Raw genomic sequence first — 27,337 nt, 5'->3', positions numbered from 1 at the left:
CTAAGATCATCAAAATCCAACTCTGTGGATGTGACCTGGCACCACAAAGATCGAGAAATCACATCATAGTCCGGAGGAAGCTTGGTGAGGATAAGAGCAGCGAGCTGAGAAGAGCACAAAGCAGCACCCATAGCCAGTAACTGGTCATGGATAAACCTTGGCCTTCATGAGAAAAGATTGCATGGAATTGTTTTCAGGGAATAACAAACTGTAGAGCTGCCCTTGCAAGGTAGCTGCCCTCATCGATGAATCTCGTGCAAAGAGATCCTCCAATTTTCACCATACCTGATGAGCACTGGTGAGAGTTTGCACTGCCAATGAGACCTCCTCTGTGATGGTCCGCACAAGCACAGAATGTGCCTTCGAGTCCCAATTTTCCCAGTCTTGTAATTTCACAACAAATTCATCCTCCTGATCCCGAGTCCACCTCCTAGATTTTTGAGGACGCTCGGGCTTCCTTTCAATGCCCTGAACAATGTCCCACAAACCCTTGTGGATGAACCACATCTGCATCTGAAGCTTCCCATAGTTGGGTCCTTTCAACTTGTCTCATCCTTGTTCGTAGAGGGGGGAGCCATATCCACAACAACAAAGAACAAATCTCAGCTCTCAAACACTTCTCTCAAGTGCTTTCCAACAAAGCGAGGCACCAGGAACAATCAGCCCCCTCTCAAAACTGAGAGAGAAAGAGGCTGGACAGCAGCAAAACAGTCCAAGATGCACCGGGAACCTCCTACCGGAAGGGCAGGGACTCGTGGAGGAAGAAGACAATGTAGGGCCACTTGTTTGGCGGCACCAAATGCAAAGAACTCACCAAAAACAGATGCCGGTGCAGAAAACACAGCCACAACTCCACCTTTTGCCTCTGTAGAAGAAAACGCAGCCAAGTAAATTGGCCAGTTTGACTCTGTAGGAGAAAATGCAGCCACCAAAACGTGTTCTACCCTCATGGAGGCCACCCTTTTTGTCCGATGGCTGCTCAATCATGTTGAAGTCTCCTCCAACAATCCAATGATCAGCCAGGGATATCAGTTCTACGATGGTGCCCCAGATCTCTCCTCGTACATTAGACGCATAGATATTCAAGATACCCAGCTTCAGTCCCTCCTGCATAACCATATTCCATTGTACTCTAGCACGTATGATAACACCATAACATGAGGCAAAGGTGATGCTGACACAGAAATGCATATCCCACCTTTGGTCCCTTGTGCACGGGACCAAAAAGTTTGTCCAGAAAGGATCTTACAAATTTTACCACACTTGGACATATCCAATTTGTGCTCTTGCAGCAGAAACAACACACCCATAGGTCCACCTATAATGGCACGGTGGAGCTGATCCTTAACGAAACACTTCCTACTACGTGTGGGAAGCCTCCCTAGACCCTACACATTCCATGAGATAATCCTCATGATAAAGAGGAGGTTTTGATTCTGGGCCTAAGCAACCGCTTGGTCGGAGTCTGACCCCGCCTCTCATAATGTTGTAGAAAGGGATAATCCTTGGAGAAAAGTCCAATGTCAGCATGTTCACTATGTCGTGGGCTCTGCACAGTCTCTACATACGTGCGCAGTGCATGGATACCCTGCAGGACACCATGGCATATATCTTGCTGCACATCCTGCACTGTGCGTTCGTACTAAGTGCATCCTACATATTGTCCATCCCAAGCAAGGAGGACTCAACAGAGTCATTCTACCCTGATGCAGCATCCTTCTATGAGGATGACTATGCAAACTCATCATCTGACCCAATACATCATCACTATGTACATCGTCTTTGGGAAGGGCCTCATCCTACGCCCCAATGTTCCCGTAAGGCAGCTGTGAGAGGCGACCCGCCACTCCTAGCAAATGGTTGGCTGACGCAGAGCAATAGGCTGTCACTTGGGAAGCGCGTTTGCGCCGCCTCCTATGACCCCTAGCCCTAGGGCAATCCCGCGCAAAGTGGCCCATCTAGTGACAGACTCCTTGTGGTCAGGTTTGCCTGACGTCTCCATACGTTGCTTCAAGGGACCATTAGGTCCCGAAAGCAGCACAAAATCCTCAAAGGGCTCACTGTCACGAACCAACACCATAACCCTAGGAACAGCATCAACCGAGGCAGTACTGCCTGGGCAACAGAAATGGGAAAACCTGGGATGGTGGGCACCTGTAGGACCAGCCCAAAAGCTTCCCCAATGGCCTCCATGACCAATAAGCATGAGGAAGAGCTGGGAATCTAAGTGTGACAAGGTAACGGTTCAAATCTTCTTCGACAAGGTCAAAGTAGCAAAGGGAATGGACTGCCCTTGAGCACTTCTGAGTCTGCCTCCTCTGCATCAAAGTCTACTTGGAAGAATCCTCTCCCAAGTAGCCTTACATCTTTTAAATGGAGTGCGGAGTTGGAAGGCAACGTCGTTAGTACCCAATCACGGGCCTGGATACGGGAGGGGTGAGAGCCAAAGCTTCTATTAATTTAGATACGTAACTTCTATAATTTTTATTTTTATTTTCCCGAAAAGAGAATTCTATTAAGTACAAAAAAATACATATGGAAGGGAGATTTCAAACCAAACAAGGGGCAAATCTCAACCAATCAGGTGCCTTGTGCTGCCAACAAGGTCCCATATGAGTGGCAATGAAAAAGATGCCATGATCCCACTCTCTCATAAACTCCCCGCATTTTCTCTTTGCAGCACTCGATGGTCGCTAAGTTCTGGGCCAAGTGGCACTGAGGGTGTGGATGATATCACTCCAATCTTGAAAATGCACTTAGTATCATAAACCAAAGTGCCCTCAATGGCCTCAGTGCATCTAGCCTTTCAAATGTGCCAAGCTACAATGCTAGCAATAAAATCTCCCATGCACTGTCCAACCTTTGTGCAGGTGGGACATATCCAGACTCCTGCAGGTCCTAAATATAACACCATCAACCAACTCCCGGACTAATCATAATGACCAGATCCCTGTCGTTCCCCTCTCTTGAGTTGTGGGCCTAACAATGTACAACCAAATGATAGCACCAAAAGAAATGTAAGAATCCCTCCTCATCCTTCCAAGGAGATGTGCTAGCACAGTCCAAATCCTGTGTGCTTCCCTGCACCCCCATAAGCAATGGTAGATTGTCTCTGCATCTCAGGCATGTTGGGCTAACACCAACGACCGATCTCCATTGGTTGGTAGCGAGACCACCAAGTAGAGAAATAAAGGAGGATATATGTGTCTTCCTGTTGTAAGAGTGCCACAACCTCTGCCAAAAAGTCCTTTCAAATATCAAGTGTGATACCATAAGCCTCCCAATGACGTCTAAGAGTAGGGACTCTCTAAATGTGTTGAGAACAAGATGTATGGCATTCCACACAATATAACTGAAGAAAGGCACGCTTTTCATCGGGTTGGTAGCATCCCTCCACTCCCACTCATTGGGGTCCCAATGCGCTCTAACAGGTCACACCACTGGGCCCTCAATGATATCCTCCACATGTCTCCAAATACCATCCATCTTGTGCAGAGAAAAATACTGGTGTGTCATCCTCCCCACACCTCTCCCAAGACTAGCCCCGGTGTCTACCAACTTCCAAGGCTGGCCACACTACATGGGGAGCCCATAACCTATAAAGGTACACTCCCTGAAATGACTCCCAACCATGAGTGATGAAGCCCTTCCAAGAAGATCCCTGCATTCCAATGGTTGGGTATGGTGTTCCAATCCAACACTGTAGGGAGGAGAGTCTCCCAGCCAGCCCACTTATGCCTAGCTGCCCCAAGAGGTCTACCATACTCATCCAAGATCAAGTCATTCCACATAATGGGCTGTCTATTAGCCTCAGCTGACTGCAGAGGTATGTGAACCAAGAACCTACAATCCCAAACCCGTGGAAGGGATCTAACCAAAGGGGAGGATGTGGGCCAATGCTCTACCTCCGTAAAGATAAAGCGTGGGTTGTATATCCAGTCACCTCCCCTAACTGGACTACACCTCGTAACCTGCTGCATGAGAAAGTCCTTCCATGGTTCAGTGCTGGAAGAAATCCTCTAACAATCATCTTACAAAGCAACACCTTACACTACACCTCTAGGTCTATGATGTTCAATCCCCCCGCTAGGATAATGGTTTCCCAAGCAGCTCTAGCACTAATGCGTAGTAGTGAGCCATCTAATTCTGACCGAAAAAAATTCCGAATGACGCGACGTAACTGGCCAATGCATCCCCTATGAAAAACCCAACAAGAAGTGATAAACCAAGCAGTGGCCAGCAGCGCTTGTTTATGACCACCAAGGCTCTAGATGCCAAATCAAGCTTCTTCTACTCCAATGCTGAAGTTCGCTTTTATTGCTCATGATACATCCCTTCTGTAAATAGCACATGTGTTCAAGGGGTATTCAAAAAACTCCTATTTTATGCATTTTTAGATTTTAAAGACACCCCTTTTTTTGTAAATTGAAAGTAACAAAAGTACTTACACGCAAAATTTTCCTGTTTCATGAACTAGCTGGCTAGCTAGCCTTGAGCCACTAGCCAGCAAGCTGGTTCATGAGACCAACCAATTGGCTGATCATGAACCAGCTGCCTAGCTAGTCGCTCGCTAGCTGGTCATGAACCAGCTCACTAAATGGCTGGTCCTGAGCCCACTAGCTCACTGATCCTGAACCAACTAGCTTTTATGGTCATGACTAGCTAGAAATTAAAAAAACTTTTTAGTTTATGTAGCTCTGTTGCAAAGAAAAACCCCTGCCATTGAATTCTTGCCATATCTTACAAATTACCTGGCCCCACCCCCACCCGAGGACTCCCAGATTATTTATTATCCTGCACTAACACACTTTCTCAATAGACTTGGCAAAATAACTTAGTTCTCTTACTACTATAAGAGATCGGGAACTTACTGTGAAGAAACTATGGGGGTAAACACCATGCCAAGTTCCACAACATTGCCCAAAACAAGTATGCCACCACCTTTATCAGACCCTTGTAAACAATGTGCAAAAACTCCAGGTGTCAATCCTTGTGAATAGAGTTGAGAAATAACAGATAGCTTACTCTGACCAAAACCCATAATTCCATCCACTACATTCTGTGCTGTCAATAGGTTACCAGATTGACTGTACCCACACCTGAAAACATCAAGTTGTACTGAGAAGTGAATAGACAAAAGGGGGTAATTTTGATGGAAATTCAATAAATGATGAATACGCAGTGAAGGCATATGTAAGATTAGCATAGAAACATAACAAAAACATATAGAACCCATTTAATATAGTTCCTTAATACTTTAAAATTATGAAGATGCACAGCTTAGTATAGCCCAGCATGTCAAAATACTTGTAAAGAATGAATGTCTTCTAACTTAACATATCAAAGCTATAATTATTAAAAGTTACAACCTAAATAAAACATTGTCAGACGCCAATGCATGGTTGCAATGAAAATGTCTCGTATACCTACCCAAATAAGGAATCAGGCCTTGGAGGTTTGGGAGTGATTGAGCCAACTTTTGCCTCCCCCTATTCTGAATTTCGGTTTTTTTGAAAAATTTATGTTTTATCCAGGGAAGCAGCGCACTCCCCCATGGCTTCCCAAAGGGCCAGAAACAAGGGACCAGAAAGTTCCCACGTCTCCAAGTGCCACCTGCAGTTAAGAAAAAAGGTCCACACTTTTCTCCCGTCAATAGCCACTGAAGCTCCTTCCAAGCAATCATCTTCCTGCTGTGCCTTTGTGTCCCTCTAGTCCACGTACGTTTCAAGAGACTACAGGTATGGCTAAGAAGACAAGGTTCTGGACTCTCTTGAAGTCACCCTCAACCCCACAGTTGTTTGCACAATGTCTGCGGGCGATTCTGCTCAACTCAATTTGGCATCATCACAATTGAATCCAAAATCTAGGGAAGCAGGGCTGCGCACCAGCATGCATACTTCCCCTCAGTTTCCCAAGAGGCCAAAAGCAAGGGACCAGAAAGTGAGGCTGTGCCAAATAAGATCATGCAGCATCTCCAAGTGTGGCCTGTGGTAAGGTGATGCTTCTGAAGAAAAAGGAGGTCCAACTCTCCTCCCGTCAGGACCAACTAAAGCTCCTCCTTGTTATGGGTATGTGTCTCTCCAAGTCTTGGTAGATTTCAAGAGACTCTGCATGGCTAGGAGAAAAGGTTTTGAACTCTGCTGAAGTCACCCTCGGCTATGAATACTTTTTTTTTTCCGGGAACAAGATCCGTTAACAAAAAACAGCCTTGAAATGCTAGATACAAAGTCACCTCCATGTACGGAACCAGAATCAAAAAACCAAAGGGGAGGAAGGATGCACTTCTCCTCCGGCTGGCTGCTCTATGAGGGGAAGGCCCTCTAATACAAGGGGTGGGAGAGGGAATAACCACACGGGTGGTCTGTAGTGCCAAGTGGGCTCACCACCTCTATGTATGAGAAAAGGACCAGGTAGAGCCTCAAGAAGGCTTCCCGACACTTCCGCATACGGTCAGAACCACCCTGATGAAGCTTCCCCCATTGGCCACGGAGGGTATGAATTAGATGCTACCGAAGGACTCCACAGGCGGAGTGTGGGTGCCTTCGATGACTTCATTGCATATTGAGCTCTCCAAATGTGCCCAACAGCCATGCTGCTACAAATCTCCCATCTCTGGCACAAACCAGGAGTCCAGTGACCAAAAGATGGGACTGGGACGGGCACTGTCGAAATGCGCAGGTGAGAGACCTAAAGGGCTAGGCCCCCACCTTCCTCCTCATAAGCCATGACAACCTCAGCCTTAGTGGCCCAAGCAACAGTGCCCCATGTAATAGTACGGAAAGAGGTCCTGTCCATAGTGAAGATGCGGAGAATCCGCTGCCAAACCTACTAAGCCTTCGGGCAATCCCAAAGACAATGTCCCTGGGGATGGCCACATCTCGGACATGTTGTTGGTCTACCACCAATGGCCAACCCCGTGCCAACCGCCAAACTCCTATATGTGTAGCAACCACAAAAAGAGGGTGATCTTCCGACGTTGAAAACTGTCCCAAAGCCTCTTCCAAAAATCTGAGAGAAAGCGTGGTGAGAGGCCCTAAGATTGCCAATGTCCTCTTGTTGCCGGAGTGCCCTTGACCTCAGACATCTGGATCCTATGTCCAAGCCATGTGCTGTATGCAAAAAACGGAGTCCTCTAACAATCAACTTGATCGAAATCACACGGCTCTAAATGGCGGGGTCAATGATGCCTAGGCTCCCTCTATGGCACGGCTGTATGATCACTCTCCAAGCCACCTTGGCTCGGGCATGCCTCCCATCGCTGCCTGCCCACAAAAAATTGCGGATCAATCATTGAACCCAACCAATGTAGGCCCGAGAGAAGGCCCATCAAGAAGTAATATACCACATGGTGGCAGAAGAACCTCGTTCGCCAAGACCACTCGGCCGGCTAAGGAAAGCCTCACTGAACTCCAGTACAGAAGCTTCTTCCAAATGCTCAGAAGAAGAGTTGTTTCTTCCCACCTAGCATCCAAGATAACGCACAGGAGTGCCCCACGAGATCCATTGGATGCCAAGTCAGAGCGGGTGGAGAGTCGACCCAAAAACCACACGACTTGTGCCAGTTGATTTGTGCTCCTAATGTGCGATGACAAAAGATCTCAATCACCTCTACAAATCTCTAAAGATTCCCCACATCTCCAGATAAGTATGCTATTGTGTCATCTGCAAACTCCTCCTGCTAGAGGGCAGCCCTGCCGGACCAAGCGAGACAGGGGTAATCTGTCACCTCTGGCTCCCTGAATGAGAACCTGATTGTGAGAGGCCGAATAAAGTCCGGAAAACCCATCCGGTACATCGTGCCCTCCAGAAAGCCCCAATCAACTCTATCATAGGCTTTCTTGAAATCCACCAGGAGCACAATGAGATCCTATTGTCGCATCATGGCCGAAGTTGTCACCTTCCAAAAGTGAAGATGTTGTCCAAAATGCTCCGAGCCTGAACAAAACCTGTCTGAGTATCATGAATCAAATCGGGGAGGAAGGGCTGAAGTCTCCGGCAGATGGCCTTGGCCAAAATCTTAGGCAATCCCAAGGAGGGTGATGGGTCTCCACTAGGAGAAGCAAGGTTAGTAGGCTCTAACACCAAATGTGGTAGACTTGTGCCTAATGTGCAAGTGAATAATAAAGAAGTTAGAGCAATGGAATAGAGAGATACAAACACAAAGCACAACTACCTAATATTTATGGTAGACCCTGTTTACCCTCCTCTACAACCATTTGCGTCCAACTCTAGGTGAAGCAAGGTTAGGCTCTAACACCAAATGTGGTAGACTTGTGCCTAATGTGCAAGTGAATAATAGAGAAGTTAGAGTAGTGGAATAGATAGATACAAACACAAAGCACAACTACCTAAACTGTTGTTTGGGTATGTACAAGAAAATGAGATACACCAGTTCTCTCCAAGTACAAAATGATACTCGAAATGTAGACCTCAGCCAGCCCTGTGTAGAGAGATACTCTAGAGGCTGCAATCACTCAGAAGATAAGAGATTGGGAACAGAATATTCCACCCGTGCTTATATTGTACCCGCTGTCCTAGTTGGCCAGCGCTGTAGGCTGTCGGCCTGTAGAAAAAGTCCACGACTCGCATAAATGGCTGTCCACACCTGGCCGACTGCCACGTGACAATACCCAACCAGCCGCCAAGCGTTTGCTGCTGCCCAGCGCCTCTGTGTTCTGCTGCCCAATGCCTGTCTGTTGGTTGCCAGGTGTGCCCACAATATACAGAGGTGCATCACATCATGAGAGAAAAGGTTGTCCACGATTGGAGAGTAGGACCACTCTAGCTCTATAGCACAGGCACAACAGCTCTGAACTCTGAATCATGTTATGAAACCCCATGTCTCCAAGACAATGTGGCAGTAGGAAGCTTTCTCAGTGTGAACACAGCGGAATCTGCGTCTCTCTCGCAATTCATTTTAGTGCTGGTCAGTGCTGCTGGCTGCCAGGCCAGCCAACCTGTGGCCTGCCGCCCACTACCTGCTGTTCACCGGGATTGAAAAGAGGGGCTGGAGGGACAAAAAAGGCAACGGCGGGCAGACAGGCAGGCACCAGCAGGCTGCAAGAAAAGGGCAACGGGCAGTTTGCCACTGGCCAGCCCACCCCTTTTCTGCCCCACTGGACTTCTCTTTTCCTTCTTCTCACTTTGTTCTCGTTTTTCCCTTTTCGCCTTCATCTCCTTACATTGTTTCTTGTTGGTTGTGCTTGCCTTCAGGCTTTTGTCTTCCCTAGGAGTCTGGCTGGTTGGCATCAAGACTCCAGACATCTGGCTTGCACCTCAGACCAAGTGCCAACAGAGGCCATGGTTGATCTCCATATAAGCTATGAGCCATTATATCAGGATCATGGCAAAAGGATTTGATAGATCACCTGGTGGCACCGACTTAAGCTAGGCAAGATACTTATTGAGAAGAGATATGGTTTATGTTACTTGGGGCTCTATTGCTTGGTGAGCCCTGTCTGCCATCTGGTCCAAAGATTTTCTATGAGGGTGAGGACTTAGAACTAGCCCTCAAGCTTCATAGCTGGACGGATGGTTCATAGGTGCACTTGAGTGGGAGATCACTGCTAGTATCACAGCTTGGCAGACTTAGAGAGCCAGATGCATATAATCTATGAATGGCACTTAAGACATTTGATATGCATTACAGGTACTCTTTTGGACACTTGGGCATGTATCTAGGGTCCCTCAAATCTACACAAGTTAGGTTCACTGCCTGGACTAATTTCTTGATTAATCTTTTCTGTTTATTATCCACTCTCCAGATGTAGCTTGGGACAGGATAGGGGGAACCTGCAGGGGGAGTGAGTGGGGCAGGGGGCCTTGGGGGGCTAAGTATTGTTTACCACACCCAAAAAAAAAAACCAGCATTAGCAAGAGCCAAAAACTGACCCAAACATAACTTTTGCTTCTGTATTGACCAGTGTACTGTTTGGTTGAACTGTACTATATATCAAAGTATCTGCAAGTAGATATCCGGTTGTGCTACTTCCATCCCCGTACTGGAAGTTGTAGCCACAGTATTGCGCCTGGTCACAGCCGGTATTTACAATATTGACTGCATAGTCACAAACGGAATCTTTGCATGTTATCGGAGAGCTTGTTGATGAGGTGCGAGGATCATAAGGCACTAGAATCATCTGCACATGTAAAGGCCACCGAAACAACCCCCTTTGAAGAAGCCACTTATACAAAAACAGTATTATTGGAATATGAGAACCATTGTTTGGTACTGTCTAGCAAACATCAAGGAAAACTGGGTTCAAAAACACTTACCCCCAGATCATTTGACCTTGGACATGCCGTGCAAGGGTTGCAATTTAGCCACAATAGATCGCTCCCCGTGTCCACTTGCACATAGTACTCCCTGGATGGAGTTCCCAAACTTACTCTTGTGAAATAAATCCTGAATTACAGATGAGCAGACCTTCAGTATTTTGGATTTTTAAAGGGAAAAGGGGAGGGGTTTGGGTTCATAGTTTAAAATTATTCCACCTTTATTTCTTAAACCAAAAACCAAGCTTCACAGCATTTAATATATACCTAGATGAAGGGGGTTCTACTACCTGAAGAAGAACTCGCTCGCTGAAGCTTTCGCTCCCCCCCTGCTCGCGCTGCCGCCTGCATGCACACCCCCCTCCCCGCCCTCGCAAATGCTCCCCCCCCGCCTGCCCCGTCCTCTCCGCCCTCGCGACTGCTCCCCCCGCCTGGTTTTCTCGCGCCCCCTACTCTCCCCCCTTCCTCCGCGACCCGCCCCCTCCGCCTGCCTCCGCCCTCTCCCCCCACCTTTTCGCGTTTCCTCCGCCCCCCCCCCTGTCCTTTCGCCGCCTCTGCCTTACGTCCCTCCCCCTCAATTTTTATTTTTTATTTTTATTTTTTTCCGCCCCCCTCTGTTCTCAGTCCCTTCCCCTCTGTCTCCCCCCTCCCCCTCTGTCTTCCGCCTTTCCCCCTCCGCCCCTCCCCGCTCCGCCTTTTGTGCAACTCGGTTCTTGCAGGACACTCCGTTTTCGCTTCGCCTTCGACTAAGCTTCAGACACTGATGGAGGTTCCTCCCGCCCCACCTCAGAGGGACTCTTCCGCAGCCCCCTCGCCCGCCCCTGAGGATACCCCCATCAGGCTTTCTCTTTCGCCAGAAGAGGAAGCAAGCCTCGCCGCAGAGGTGGAACGCCTCCAGGTACATTCCACCATCTGCCATATAGTCGACACTCACCCCAGCAGAGGGGAGATCCGGGATCTTCTCCATGCCCGCCTTCTTGTTGCAGATGTGGGCAAGATCCTGGAGGTTCAGTTACTGGGCCGCGGACACTACCAGATTGAGTTCGAGACAGCCTAGAGCGTGGCCCAGGTCCTAGCCATGAGTCCCCTTGACATCAGGGGCGCTTGGGCCTTCTTCAGACCTTGGCAGCATGGCTTCGACCCAGAAGCGGCCGAGCAGGGAGAGCGCCTATTCCATGTCACAGTTTGCTTCCCTGGACTCCGCCGCGAGTACCTTCCGCTCCTTTCTAGGATAGGAGCATGGGTGGGCTCGGTGCTTGAGACTGGCCCCACAGCAGCTTCAGTGGTGGCTAGAGCAGCTGGCTTGCCTTCGGTCAGAGTTTTGGTTCCTGACATCTCCTCCCTTCCGAAGGTCATTCAGCTACCTAGGATAGGGGGGGGATGGATCGATCAGAGAGTGGAGTTTTCGGGGCTCCCGAACCAGTGTTTTATATGCAGGCAGGTCGGCCACCTGGCCAAGGCCTGCCCTCGCAGGAGACCCCGACCTTCACCGCAGCACCAGCAGGCCCCCGATGGCCCGCCCACAGATGCGGATCGGCAGGCAGTCTCCGGGACACCTGCTCAGCCCACAGAGACCTCGGATTGGCAGCCTGGACAGGGGCGCCGTAGAGGGAGACAGCCACAGCCCCAGAGACCGATGCAGCAGCAGTCACAGTCTCAGCATCATTGGGTTCCAGTGAGGAACAGCTTTGCTCCCCTCCAGGAGGAGACCCCAGCGCAGACTGAGGATCAGGAGATGCCAGCACCCCCTCCTTCGCCCCCACCCCCCCTCCCCCGTCCCCCCCTCCCGCCTCGCTTCCACCTTCGCCTCCTCCCGTTCCCGCTCCCGTTTTGTCAGCGGCTCCTTCCCCACCCCCTTCTCCCCCCCCTTCTCCCCCTCCGCTCGCCCCAGCTCCCCGGGTGGCCCTGGCAGTACCCTGGCGCTCACCTGGAGTCCGGCGGGCACTGAGCACCGACCTTGCTCGAGCACCGCAGAGGAGACCTACCACGCCGATTCTATCCGCAGTCGGCTGAGTAGTCCCGACACTAGACAGCGCTCGGAGGCTCCTTCACACGGCTTTTTGGAGCGGAGGGCCCCCATGAGCCAGCACCCATCAGAGTTCATGTGGTGATACCTCCGGCCCGAGGGGAGGAGGCACTTGATTCAGCGGTGGCCTTCTCCTTCCCTCTCTGTGGCACTAGCGACCGGGAGTGGACTCTGGATCTCGCTCTTAGCATTTTGAAAACTCAGGCAGTTGAGTTTTCTCACCATGTGAGCGATCTGGAGATGACAGACGTGATAGGCCGACTCTAGGAGCTGGCTCATTTCTTTGATACCGGGAGTGCGGATGCCTTCGGGATTCGACATTTGGTGGTTCGCATAGTGGCAGACCTAGCACGCGACCCTGGTTATGTATGCATACACGAGATTGCTCTCTCTGAGCGGGAGGCAGTCGCCATGGGACACAGCCACTGGCGCCTGATCCGAGATTCTTGTAGCACACCGGGTGGGCAGATTCGTAGCCGCTCGGATTGGGACTATTCTCCATCCAAGCCGCTTGCGAAGGCCCGCCGTATGGCTGAGACAGCCTCCACCTCAGCAGGTCATCCATGAGGATCATTTCATGGAATGTACAGGGCCTTGGCGGCGCACACTATGTACGTTATCATGGTTGCTTGAGGCAGGAGCTTCAGAGATGCCTGGTTGGGGGCAGTATTGATATTCTAATGATGCAGGAGCACCATTTGAGTGAGAGCAGGACTCGGAGATATGGTTCGGTGATGCCTGGTAGATGGGACACATTTTGGTCTGCAGGTTTGGGTGGACAGGGAGGAGTATGTATGGTCATTGCGGATGTATGGCGGCAGGCCATTGTGGATCGCGGGGCCATTGTGCCTGGTAGAGCACAGTATGTTATTCTGAGGATGTACGATGAGCTCTTTGGCGTGCTCAATGTCTATGCGTCCAACCATGCTAGTGCCAGAGCAGAGTTTTGGACCCTCGTTACAGATGTATTGCCCGAGGCCACACATTGGTGTGTCGGGGGAGACTTCAACATGCTTGAGGACCCGGCCGATAAGGTGGGAGGCAGTCATGTTACAGTGCACGGCACGGAGCTTGCAGCTTGGGAGCGATTTTGCATGACACTGCGGATCACTGATGCATGGCAGCATGAGGCTTTCTCCCGCTCTCAGGACAGTGTTAGTTTTTCTCGGTCGGATCGCCGGCAGGGAGGGACTAATCTATCACGGATTGATCGCTTCTATGTGGGCGACAGGTTCGGGGAGCGTGGGAGCTCTATTGGCATTCTCGCTGGCACCTCTTTTTCAGACCATGCGCCAGTTATTTTGACACTTGAGGAGAGGACACGGGAGACCAACTTGCAGTTGAGGATCCCAGAGAGGATACTTACAGATGCCAGTCTTTCTGAGGACATTGAGAAGATATGGCATGATAGCCAGAGCTGTGACCTGGATGCAGCAGGCCAGTGTGCCCAGGGACTCATCGAGCTTAGCTCTTTTTTGCACGTTGTAGCCTTGACACGGCTGGCAGAGACACGAGAGCGGGAGCGTCGCTTGAGACGTAGCCTTGCTTCGCTCCAGCGCCTTCAGGAGCAGCAGCCTACATGTGAGTGGGTGGCGTCCCAGCTGAGCCAGGCACGCCAGGAGGTTAGAGAGGCAGAGGAGCAGAGACATGAGTTCTACTATCATCGCCAGGCCTCTCAGTGGACGCAGCTTGGTGATAGAGTGACTGGGGAGTTCTTTGAGATTACCGGACCCCGCCATGCTCGAGCAGGAGTACACCAGCTCAGGAGGCAGGACGGATCGTTAGCCACTGAGCCCGGGGAGATTAGAGCCATTGCCACTGAGTTCCATAGAGACCTTCTTTCAGCAGAGCCAACCACGGAGGCACGTGATGCTTGCAGACAGACTGTGTGGGCCCATGTGCAGAGGAGGGTGACAGATCGTATGCGCACAGTTCTGGGTGAGCCTCTTTCAGAGGATGAGCTTGTTGAGGCTTTGAGGGTCCTTCCGCGCCATAGTTGCCCTGGGGAGGACGGATTGACGCCTGCTGTTTTTATGCGCTATTGGGACCTTTTGGGGCCAGGCCTCCGCAAGGGCTTTCAGTATGTTTTGGACACTGGGGTGATGCCACAGAGCTTTTCAGAGGGCTTGATCTTTCTTATCCCCAAGGGGGAGGGAGTGTCAGATGATATTCGGCATTGGAGACCTATTACGATCCTCAATACTGTCTACAAGGTCCTGGCAAAGGCCTTGAGTTTGAGGATCCAGCCTTCCTTGGGGAGCTGATTCATGCTACCCAGACAGGATTCGTCAAGGAGCACAGTATCCTTGACAACATTTTCACCTTCTGGGAGGTGACGGCCCAAGCTAGATTTCTCGGTGAGGACTTGGTCGTGACGCTTCTCGATTTTGAGAAGGCATACGATAGAGTTGATTGGGGTTTCTTAGAGGGCACTATGCTTCGCCTGGGTTTTGAGCCAGTCTGGATTCGACGAGTGGCGGCTCTATATTCCACAGCTCGTAGCCAGGTGCTGATGGCAGGAGGACGGGGGCCGAGTTTTGAGTTGACCAAATCAGTCCATCAGAGGTGCCCTCTCGCCCCGTTTCTTTTTCTCTTCTTTGTTGAGGCTATGAGCATGTATCTGACAGCAGAGGAGGTTGGTTTAAAGGGACTCCAGCTCCTAGTCCGGGGTGAGGACCTGCTCGATTCTGAGTTTGCTGATGACACGGGCTGATGGTAGGAGGACGGGGGCCAAGTTTTGAGTTAACCAAATCAGTCCGTCAGGGGTGCTGATGACACGGGCTGATGGCAGGAGGACGGGGGCCAAGTTTTGAGTTGACCAAATCAGTCCGTCAGGGGCCCCGTTTCTTTTTCTCTTCTTTGCTGGACTGTAACTTGGTTGAACACAATGCTAATCAATACACTTAAATACACTAAGATTTGAAGGACACTTGCTCAAATACAAGAAATAAATTGCTGAATTGACAAGAGGCACACAATGAGCCGGAACGGCCGACCCCTCCCTTGAGTAAATTGTATTACTATTGGAGAAATTCAATACATAGTTTCACGGGCATCCATTGCCAAATCCTCCATGCCAATGCATATGAAATTCAGCATTTAGAAAACAATGGTATCACCAAGGAGCTGCCTTGATGCCCGGCCTGACTTCAGTGCCCATATTCTCTACCATTGGCTCTATGTTCTACCAAAGCAAGGTAGCAACATCTTCAAGAGCACATAGGACAAGAGAAATACTACACAGGGCGGCTAAACAAGGAGTCCTGCCCTTCTACTGAGTAAGTAATGACAATACATTGTCCAATTACCTTACCAGTCTTCATAGAAGTTGTTGCAAGCGGAAGCCTTCGCGTTGGAAGCTTTAGAAGTGTTGATATCTTCGATTTGCCGCAATCCTTCGCGACAAAAGTCTTCAAGAGGATGAAGGGAACCTTGGGAGCTTCCCCTATGGTTCAACTTGAGAAAGGAAGGCTGAAATCAGGGTTTTCAGCAAAAAGACCAGAAATTACAGCAAAAATGAAAGCTGTTTTGCTGAATTTCAGTCATTGGGAGTGAGTAGGAGAGTGATTAGCACTTGGAAACACTCTTGGAAGCTTGGAAAACACCCTAGCAAGTTGGGTATGGCTATGGAGAGCTTGGAAATGGAGAGAAATGGTGGAAAAACAGAGTTTTCAGCCTCCAAAAATCCTCATGAAGAGAAAACACGAATTTCTCTTAATAAGTAAGTGAATTGGGGTCCAATCAGGTGAAGGGACATGGGGAGATGCCCATTTATGAGTAAAAGGGGAGGATCAGGTCCTGGACATTGAGTGTTGTCCGCCTCGGGACTTCAGTGAGTGTGAACTTGGAAGAGGTCATAATTTATAAGTGACTTTTGGGCGCCCAAACTTTAATGAAATGGGAACGCACTCACTTATAAATATTGGCTAAGTCCTAAGGGCTATTTGAGCCTAGATCGGGAAATACTTACCACCTGTTCATATGCCACACAACCATGTCAGCATAGAGTTTCACACGCACGGTTCACGGGCGGGCGTCCCCTTACCCGGAACTACACATAGGTCATGCAGGCATGAAAACAGCATGCAATTTCATTTGCAGGCAAGCACATAAAGATGCTATGCAATGCAGCATTGGCATGAGCAATTTCCGTTCATGAAACCATATAAGACCAGGCGTTTCCAGGCAAGTATACGCAATACCAGACCCAGTGGAAAGCCAATCCTCCAGGCGTTTCCGGGCATGTACACAAAGGCACAAGTCCTAGCGAAAAGCCAAGTCCTCCAGGCGTTTCCGGGCATGTACACAAAGGCACAAGTCCCAGCGGAAAGCCAAGTCCTCCAGATATTCCGGGCATGATAACATCAAGTTCCAGCGTAATATCATATCCAACTATACAGCATGACATGTGTCAATCACCTGCATAGGCATATTCCATAAGCCATGGACACTAATCCAATATGTACATAGTGTGAAAGCAAGAGTGAACCATTCGGGTGGCCAAATGGTGACATTCCCCCCCGCTTCTAAACAGTTGTCCGCAACTGAAATGCATCCAAATATGTCTGAAGCACATGCGGGCAATCTTTGAAGAACTCTTCATCTACCCATTTAGCATCAATGGAAAGATAGTTCTTAAACTTCACAAGGTAACGCCTCACAACTTTGCCTGCAGCAAGCTTGCGTTCCTTGTGATACACAATCTGCTCTGGCTGCAAGATCTCCTCAAGCTCATCCACTTCTAGTGGATCCTCAATGACCATTTCACTGGGCTCCGGCCCTACATACTTGCGAAGAAGACTCACATGAAAAGCATTGTGTATGTGCCAATGACTAGGTAATGCCAATCTGAAAGCCACTTCATTGATCTTCTCGATCACTCGAAAAGGTCCATAGTACCTGGTTGCAAGCTTAGGATATGCACCCTCTTTGCCAGGCCTCTTTGCAAGTCTTGCTTTCTCAAATTTCAGCAATACCCAATCATTCTCTTTAACATCCAATTGCCTTCTATGCTTGTCGGCAGCCTTTTTATGCTTGTCTTGTGACCTTGCGATGGCTATCCGCACCTGAGCAAAAGCAATATCCAAGTCTCTTACATACTCATCAGCTGCAAATATCTCATCCTTTGTGCGAAGGATGGGTGGCAAAACCACCTTACCATAAACAATCTCAAACGGGGCCTTTCCCGTAGATGCATGCACCGTGTTGTTGTATGCAAATTCCACAAGCGGTAAGTACTTCTCCCAAGAAGACTTCTGATCCGCCACATAACATTTCAAGAGATCCAACATGGCTGAATTTGCAGCCTCACTTTGCCCATCCGTTTGAGGGTGATAAGCTGATGAGAAGTCCAATTTGGTGCCCATATTATCAAATAAGGCCCGCCAAAAGAGACTTGTAGTCCTAGGATCTCTATCCCCCACAATGGACTTCGGCATTCCATGATGTTTGAACACTTGTGCAAGATATATTTTAACCATATGCTCAGCTTTGATGGTCTTTTTGACCGGCAAGAAATGAGCTTGCTTGCTAAACCTGTCCACAATTGTCCGAATTGCATCATTACCCTGTTGGGTACGTGGCAAGTCCATAATGAAATCCATTGTAATACTTTCCCATGGCTGCGTGGGAATAGGCAATGGCTGAAGCAAACCTGGTGCCTTTTGCCTATCAAATTGCCTCTATGACCAGCATATGGAGGAGCATGGCACTCATCCAAAACCTTTTGCCTCATGTCAGACACCACACATAGGCAATTATCTTTCATGAGATAACCCTCTTTGATCACATATGAGGCATGTGCATGACCAGCCATCAAATCAGCCCAAATAGTAGCAAAATCAGCATCCGTATGATACAAATCACGCATGGTAGACAAGTCCCCATGAGAGGCAACCGAGATAGCTGCTACATACGGCTTTCGTGACAATGCATCGGCCACTACATTCTTCTTTCCTGGGGTGTGCAAGATCTGAAAATGAAACATAGAGAGGAAATTGGCCATCCTCATATGCTTCTCTGACAACTTAGTTTGAGTAAGAAAATACCTCAAACTCTGGTGATCTGTCTTCACAGTGAAATCAGCCCCAAGAAGGTAATGTTTCCATATAGTAAGTGCATGAATTACAGCCAAGAGCTCTTTCTCATAAATGCCAAGAGATAGCTCTGCATCATGCAATCTACGACTCTCATAAGCCACGGCATGTCCCTCTTGATTCAGGACAGCCCCTATGCAATTTCCAGATGCATCACATTCCACACAAAAAGGCTTTTGCAAATCCCGAACGATCAACACTGGACCATGAGTAGTTGCATCTTTCAATTTGAGGAATGCATCTCTCTCTACATTAGTCCATTTGAACACGGCCTTCTTCTTTGTCAAATCATGCAAAGGAGAAGCAATCCATGCAAAGTGCTGAATGAACCTGCGGTAGTAAGAGCATAATCCAAGAAAACTACGGATCTCATGCACTGAACTCAATTCGGGCCAATTCCGAATTGCATCAATCTTTGCAGGATCCATCCGCACTCCATCTTTGGACACAATATGCCCAAGATAATGTATCTCTGACAAGAAGAACTCACTCTTCTTTGCATTTATGAAGAGTTTATGCTTATGGAGCTCTTCAAAAACAATAGCTAAATGAGCTTTATGCTCTTCTTCGGTCTTCGAGAAGACTAGTATGTCATCAAAGAAGACACCTGTAAATTTCCTGTACCCACGGAATATGCGATCTATCATTCTATTGAATATAGCCGGGGAATTTGTAAGACCAAAAGGCATAACAAGATACTCATAAAGCCCAAATGCTGTCCTGAAAGCAGTTTTGTGTACATCCTCATGCACTACACGCACTTGATGATATCCACTCTTGAGATCAATTCGGCTAAAGCATGCCGATCCATCCAACTTGTCAAGGATGTCGTCTATGCGTGGAATCGGAAACCTATTCTTGATGGTAAGCTTATTCAAAGCTCTATAATCCACACACATACGAAAGGATCCATCCTTCTTTTGAACTAAGAGGACGGGTGAACAATATGGGGAAAAGCTTGGCTGAACCAAACCCTTCTCAAGAAGCTCATTTACTTGCTTCATGATCTCCTCTTTTTGGGATGCACTTACACGATAGGCTGGCCTATTAGGCGGTGAGCTACCCGGCACAAGATCAATGCGATGATCTTCCGGTCGTACAGGTGGTAACTCATTTGGTAACTTATCAGCAAAACAATCATTGTGCTCTTGCAAAAATTTCAGCCTATCATTACTAAGAGTGTTTACATGTACATTATTTTTCTCAACATGATCTCGTACAAAAATCAAGTACGCAAAAACACTCTTTTTCATTACTTTCTTAATTTGTACATGAAATACAAGGGGAATGGTATCACCCTCTTCACGAGCATCAATTACATGTTCTCGGCCTTTATGCATGAAGGTGATCCTGTTAAGCCTTGCATGGATCAATACGTGTATGCCAAGGCTTTCCAAGCAATACATCACAGCCATTCAAAGGCGCCACAAGAAAATCCTCATGATCCACATAGCCTTGAATGTGTATGGGCAACTTGCCAAAAATAGGCATGACCTGCACTTCTCTACCAACAAAGGCAGCCCCTGCTTCAATTTGAGGACCCATGTCCTCCACTTCAATACCCAAAGCAGCTGCCATCTGAGTGGATATGAAATTCTCCGATGCACAATCATCAAACATGAACAAAGCGGGTTGATCTTTGAGCTGTCCCCAAGCTTTACATACAACCCTATCTTTGCTATCATGTGAAGTGTTGCCCTGCACATCCGGAACCATATGCACATTAGGCTTCGGTACATTAGCATTTTCAGCTTTGTTCTTCTTATTTGGGCATGCTCTTGCCATGTGCTCAGTGCTGCCACAAGTAAAGCATTTGCCTTCACGCATATATTGCTCCTTCTTCTCAGCACTAAGACCAAAGTTTGCCGGGTTGATCTTTGAGCTGTCCCCAAGCTTTACATACAACCCTATCTTTGCTATCATGTGAAGTGTTGCCCTGCACATCCGGAACCATATGCACATTAGGCTTCGGTACATTAGCATTTTCAGCTTTGTTCTTCTTATTTGGGCATGCTCTTGCCATGTGCTCAGTGCTGCCACAAGTAAAGCATTTGCCTTCACGCATATATTGCTCCTTCTTCTCAGCACTAAGACCAAAGTTTGCCGGCTTATAAGGGCGCTTGTTAGCAAACTTATTTTCAGCTTTTGGACCTGATTTGGCTTGGAATTGGTCCCTTTTAGGTGGCTGTCCATCATTTTGCAGGTTTTGGACAGCCCTCTCTTTGCCTTGAAATGAGGGTTTAGCCTTATTGGATCGACTCAATTTGAGTTCCAATTGCTCGGTGGCGGTGGCGGTGGCGGTGGCGGCTGCGATTAATTGGTGTAAGGTATGACCAGGATACATTTGTAATCCCGCTTTGTACACGGGTTGCAATCCCGATTGAAACCTTCTCTTCCTTTCCGCCTCGGTGACATGCATAAATGGAGACACCTCCAAGAGCACTTTCCAAAACTTTTGTACATATGCATTTACCGATTCCCCCTCATTTTGCTTTACCCAATCCCACTTCATTGTTATCTCATTCAATGCATTGGGAGGCAAGAATTGAGCATAGAACCTCTCCTTGAACTCTTTCCATGATCTAACAGGATTCGGTGAGAGCTTCTCCGTGAGCCACCAATGGGCAGCAGTGCCTTTCATGAACATGCTTACTTGCCGGATCATGGATTTCTAAGTGAAATCCTCATCACTGAAAGCAATATCAAACTGGGCAATAAAAGCAAGTGCCTTTGATGCATCATATTCTCCATGATATGTGTCAAACTTCACAGATTTGTCTCCGGCTTTGAAGTCACGAGACTTTGATGCATGTGTGTGCATCTCAACATGTTTTCCCCCATGTTTGTCCATTGGGACAGCTCCTGTGACTGGCATCATTTTTGGACCAAAAGGTGATGCATAAGGCATAGATACATGTGTCCTGTAAGCATGAGGCATGGCTGGCCCCTCAACATGCATTGATACATTTTCAGCCATAACTTCTCCCTCACAAGCACACTCGAAGGCATGAGTGGCATGAGAGATACGTGGAATACCTGCACCAACAGAAAATTGCAGCCCATGTTGCATGTGTTGTGCATGTACATTTTCAGCCGGCAATGGCATTTGACATACATTTTGACCACTGCCATAAACATTGTATCCTTCACGGGCTACATGAGGTATTCCTGCATGGCGTGAAGTCACTGATTGTTCCTCTCCCATCGCATGGAGGTTCATCCTCTTAGACATAAGTTCTTGTTCGGGTACTTGTGGGGATTCCAAGACGTGGGATGGTTGCCTTTTCTACATAGGCATCCTCGGTACGAGCCAAGTATGCACGTGCTGCATCCCTCGGTTGCATGTGCAACTCTTGAGCAATCATTGCCATTGCATGATCCATATAAGATTCAGCTTTCTTGGCCTTCAAATAGTCATGTACCAATGGATCCTCGCGGCGATAGAGATTCAATTCTTCTTGTTGTGCATGGAGAAGAGCCTGCATACGAGTAAGTTCAGCCCTCAAGACTATGGACTCTTCTTCTTGCATCTTCTCTTTGCCACGGGACGACTGTCCCACATATTCATGTTCCCTATTGTGCACCACATTATTTTGCTCATTATGTAAAGCATTGGAGGCGTGCATTTCCTTGTCCCTGCCGCCTCTTGTATTAGCATCTCCAACATTCATTGTATGGCTGTCCATAATGTTCTAAGTGTAGAGATAGCTAGTGTTCACGGTGATCGTCTCTCACGATAGAAGTGAAAGAGAACCGTATGCTCTGATACCAATGTAACTTGGTTGAACACAATGCTAATCAATACACTTAAATACACTAAGATTTGAAGGACACTTGCTCAAATACAAGAAGTAAATTGCTGAATTGACAAGAGGCACACAATGAGCCGCAACAGCCGACCCCTCCCTTGAGTAAATTGTATTACTATTGGAGAAATTCAATACATAGTTTCACGGGCATCCATTGCCAAATCCTCCATGCCAATGCATATGAAATTCAGCATTTAGAAAACAATGGTATCACCAAGGAGCTGCCTTGATGCCCGGCCCGACTTCAGTGCCCATATTCTCTACCATTGGCTCTATGTTCTACCAAAGCAAGGTAGCAACATCTTCAAGAGCACATAGGACAAGAGAAATACTACACAGGGCGGCTAAACAAGGAGTCCTGCCCTTCTACTGAGTAAGTAATGACAATACATTGTCCAATTACCTTACCAGTCTTCATAGAAGTTGTTGCAAGCGGAAGCCTTCGCGTTGGAAGCTTTAGAAGTGTTGATAGGGCACACTTCAGAGAGTGGAGGCGGAGTCGCCTTTGGTTGCAGAGGATACAGGTAGTGGCATATTGATCCAGACCCTGCAGATGTGGACCCTGATTGGCGCATATGGGCATATGCTGCACGCCCCTTGGCCCGGCTCCAGTGGGACCCTGGCGAGTACGAGTGGCATGATCCTTATGCATCCCCCGAGGCCACAGAGATCACCTTTTTCTACTACACTGTTCGGTTGGGGAGGCATATTTTGACTGCGAGGAGGATGGTCTCTCCAGCTGCATCGGAGCATTGGCGGCTACAGGGACTCTCACAAGAGTTCTTGGAGGATTTTTGGACCAGGCTCTTGGCTAGTCGACAGGCACGCAGGATCTCGACTTTCCAGTGGCTTGAGACACAGAGACACTGCCTATGGGACTGTCCACAAGCGCAGCAAATTTGGCTGAGGATGCTGCGCATTTTGGCCCCCCTCTCTCCAGAGGGCATGTATACGTGGGGTGCCGCTGCTTGGTCGACTTCGTCAGGGCCTGCTCTGGGATACGAGACGGAGCAGGACAGCCAGGCCATCAAATTCATTAGGGGCCAGCCTCGCCTTGTTCCTTCACCGGATTTCTCGTCCGCCGGCTGGAAACACGAGAGGGATGAATGCTCCTCAAATTCCACCCAAAAGCCAGTCTTGCATACTTCATGCACTGACAGAAGATGAAAACCTAGAGCAGGGACATAAAGAACACGGGAAGCATGCTTGCCCCCCTTGTCGTCGGGAATAATCTCCATCCGGCCCTCACTGTGTATCGGAATAGTGGAGTTGTCGCCAATAAAAATGTGACCTGACTGCCGTTTCAGATCCAAAAAGAAGTCACGGGACGGAGTCATGTGCGTGGAAGCACCACTATCAAGAATCCATTCCCGGGTATCCTTTGCGGTGAAGGCAACTACCATTTCAGATCCAAAAAGAAGTCGCGGGACGGAGTCATGTGCGTGGAAGCACCACTGTCAAGAATCCATTCCCAGGTATCCTTCGCAGTGAAGGCAACTGCCTCCTCGCTCGAAGACGATGAAGCATCGGAGTCCATCATCTCTAAGTGCACAAATGCAGGAGTCTTTCAGCTGAGGCTGAAGAATCAGCACTCTTCCCAGTCCGCTTAGGACACTTCCTCCAATAGTGGCCTTTCTCGCCACAATCATTGCAAGATCGTTTGGCCTTCAACTTTTCTCGTTCTGAGTTGGGCTTCTTCTTAGAAGACTTCTTCGGTGAAGCCTTCCCTTTGCCCTTGTTATTCCGGCCTTTCGACCATTGGCCAGTTAAGGCCTCCGAACCTCCGCTGTGAGGAGGGTTCGTGAAACGTTCCTCCTGGTCCAAGACCATTGGCACAAGCTCCTCCCAGGTAATGGTGCTGAGCCTGCCACTCGCAAATCAAAGAGTAGTAGAAAGCAGAATACTGAGCAGGCAAGTGGGACAGCAAAGTAACGGCCATGTCTTCAGATGATATCTCCTTCCCAGCCTAGAGGACTTCCTGCTGAAGGGCCTGCAGCTTGTTAATGTGCTCCCGCATCGTCGATGACTTTGCAGGGTTCATAACCCGCATCTGCACTTCCAAGGAGATCCTCTTCATGGGTGATACCCTGTTATAAAGAGAAGCCAAGTGCTGCCATATGCCTCTGGCCAGCGTCATGTGCTTTACGTTGTGAGGTGAAAAAAAGAAAAAAGAACCACGCCTCTATAGCCCTTCACCTCCCAAACCTTGGAAAATAACAACACAATGGAAGCACCACCAGCCACCGGCTGGAACACTTCTCACACTTCACCACCCACCCACACCATAAAGACAACTCAAAACCACGATAGACAATGATTATCCAGCAAAAACATACATAGCACCATCCACACTGTACAAACTCAACAATTACACCCAAAACCAGGACTCTGGCCAGGATTTATTGCCAAGGGAATTACACCCTTGCGTCTGACAACCAAGCCTCTGTCTCCCGGTCTCTGCACTCTCCAGAGGGCACCTCACCGCCCCTTCTTCACTTCCTCTGTAGCCCGGCTACTCTCTGTCCAGCTGCTACCTGCCAAGTGTCGTAGGCGAGCTCCACTGTCTCCAGCCCACACATCAGCACCTCTACTGCAGCCAACACACAAAAAACCAAGGCTCTCTCTCTGGTCAGCATCCACTCTCTGCCTGCAGTCGTCGCCCACACAAAACTAGCCACTTCTCTCTTCAGAGGGCGCCCCACCAGCTAACCCTCTACTTCAGCAGCTCTCACTCTCTGTGTGTCGTGACCAGCAGCTCTGCCAACCACAGAGCCTCTGCACAATCTCTTCAGCACCAACACCAACTGCCCAACGCAGCACCCTCCTTCTCTTGCATCCAGCTCTTCTCTTCAGACGACCTGTAGTCGACGTGCCAAAACACCAACACCTTCTCTTCACTGCTTGCTGCTCCTTTCCGCTATCCCCAGTCTGTCAGTCAGCGCCCCCCAAGTCGCCGTCAGCTTCTCGTAGCCAATTCGCTTACCCATCCCTCCAAAGGCGGCTTCTTCACATCGCACCAGCCCCACTGTCGGCTTCACCTACGCGGCCCACACCAGCCCACGCTTTGCCAGCCTGTCACCTTGACACCACTCTGGTCTTCTTCGCCAGCCTGTCCCGCTACTCCAGTCACCGCCGGCTGTACGTCGGTGTCTCCAGTCGCCCGCAGCCTCCTTCTCAACCACGTCGGCCCTCTAGGCGGCTCCCCGTCGCTACACCAACAGTAGCCACGCCTTCTCTCCTTGCGCTGTCAGCCACCTTACGCACTTCTCTGCGCCAAACACTGCCTCTGCTATTCGCCCAGCCTCTGCTCCTCTCTATTGCAGACGGCCATCACCTCGAGAGCCACCAACAGCAGCTCGACCACACTCTGGGGCCTTCTCCTCTCGCCAGCAGCAGTTGCAGCACCTTCGCTTCGTCCGAGAAGCCCCCAGCTCTCTACCAGGCGGCCTTCAACTCCCAACGTCGGCTCTCTCTCCGCTCCAGCGCTTCCGGCTGCGCCTAGCCACACACCACGACCACTTCACCTCTCCTGTACCTGTGGCTGCAACTCCCGAAGAAGCCCAAACAAACAAGGCGGCCTCCTCACTTTTCAGTCCTCGCCAGCTTCTAGACCTCGCCATTCACGCTGGCAGCTACGTTGGCTGCAAGGCAAACAGCCATGTGGCTATTTTCAAGAAGGCCACGTTAATGTTTATTATTTTTATATTTTTTGTAAGGCCTAGAAGATGGCCATCATCACTCTCCTTTTCACACCATGAAGATCTAACTCATGCACATATTAAATTGGATGTCCAACCATTAATTGCCCAACTGCTTTCACACCTTCGAATACAGTTTCGAGTGCCCAGTTATTTCTTGGGACGTGCACACAACCAAAGCGGCCGAACAACTGATATCATCTCCAGCGAACCACGTTCCAGACAAACCTGTAACAAGCCCAAAACAAAACCATCCACTCTACACATTTGCCAGGGCATTCAGGGCAAAGCTTATTCGCAAACCACGCATCCCATATGTACACAAACCCAAAACACCTTTCAGATTTTTGCCTGACAACGTGATTGATTACTTGTGGTGTGCAATTGAGGAAAATAAATGACCGGACCCTGGCGTTGACACGATCCCACATCTGTGCCTGTGCCTCTCAGTCCTTCTTCATCGACAGTAACTCCCCTTCCTCTGCTTCCAGCCGTGGAACCCCGATGACGATGAAATCAGCAAGGTCATATGACTCCAGCACAAACTCCATCATAACCTTCCAGATGCCGTAATTGTTCCCGTCCAATTGATGGTCCACAAGGAACGTGGGGAGAGTTGGGATCTTCACGTGCTTCTCAGCCATCTCTAACAATCTGCCATCGCGGGGATGTAACTGAAAAGGGTGGGTGGGTAGGAAAAAAAAACTCTGAACTTGCAAGTGGCTGTCCAGCACTTTAGCCCGCCTTCCTCTTGCAACTTCTCTTCCCAAACAGTCCAAAACAGTCCACCAATCAGCAATTTAATTATCCCCCTCTTGCTCAGAAAACTCCCAAGATCTATCAAGAGCCTAGGGCTCTGATACCATGTCAAAATATGCAGTGGAAATGCCTACGGGACCATGAGACTGGCCAGGTTGTTTGGGAAGGCGGTGTGGAGAATGGTATCTACAAGCTCTCTGCCCTCTCCTCGTTGACAGGTTCTCAAGTCGGAGATTTGTGGCACTTTCGTTTTGGCCACTTAAATGTGGATGCATTGCGGCGAGCTTTCCGAGACCAGATGGTGGTTGGCTTGCCAGATGCAAGGACGTTGCAGCTCTTGCATACGTGGTAAGCAGCACAGCGAATCCTTTCCGAAGCAGGCTTCCAGGCGGGCTTCGAAACCGTTGGAGTTGATTCACACTGACTTGTGTGGACCTCAGCAGATACCATCATTGGGAGGATCTCTCTATTTCATGTTGCTTGTTGATGACTGTACCAGATTCACGTGGGTCTACTTTCTTTCACAGAAGGACCAAGCTTTTGCACGGTTCAAGGATTGGCACGTGGTGGAGAAAGAGTCTCGATTGCAGGTAAAGACTCTCAGGGCTGACAAAGGAGGTGAATTCTCCTCGACTGTATTTTTCAGATTTTGTGCAGACCATGGCATCAAGAGGG

The 27,337-nt window shown here is 48.9% G+C and overlaps 1 protein-coding gene across 5 annotated transcripts in view; it reads right to left on the bottom strand.

Moving 5' to 3' along the window:
- The window catches only part of LOC147632178 (aspartic proteinase 36-like), a 95,511-nt gene that overhangs the window by 61,443 nt on the left and 6,731 nt on the right, over positions 1 to 27,337 (bottom strand). For 4 of the 5 annotated variants that reach the window (XR_015267426.1, XR_015267425.1, XM_086808814.1 and 1 more), the window contains 3 exons: positions 10,276 to 10,405; positions 9,892 to 10,139; positions 4,872 to 5,099 (listed from right to left, as the gene is read on the bottom strand). Coding sequence is in view for 3 of the 5 variants with exons in the window: in XM_086808814.1 (XP_086664940.1) it covers positions 4,872 to 5,099; positions 9,892 to 10,139; positions 10,276 to 10,405 (606 nt within the window). In the remaining 2 variants the exon portion in view is untranslated. Of the gene's footprint in view, positions 1 to 4,871; positions 5,100 to 9,891; positions 10,140 to 10,275; positions 10,406 to 27,337 lie in introns of those variants that run through there. The other variant, XM_086808817.1, reaches the window with a different exon arrangement.

The sequence above is a fragment of the Cibotium barometz genome, chromosome 14 (genome assembly GCF_041138505.1).
Source record: "Cibotium barometz isolate CiBa-2024 chromosome 14, ASM4113850v1, whole genome shotgun sequence".
NCBI classification, from domain to species: domain Eukaryota; kingdom Viridiplantae; phylum Streptophyta; class Polypodiopsida; order Cyatheales; family Cibotiaceae; genus Cibotium; species Cibotium barometz.
This window is presented reverse-complemented; position numbering and strand designations above follow the sequence as displayed.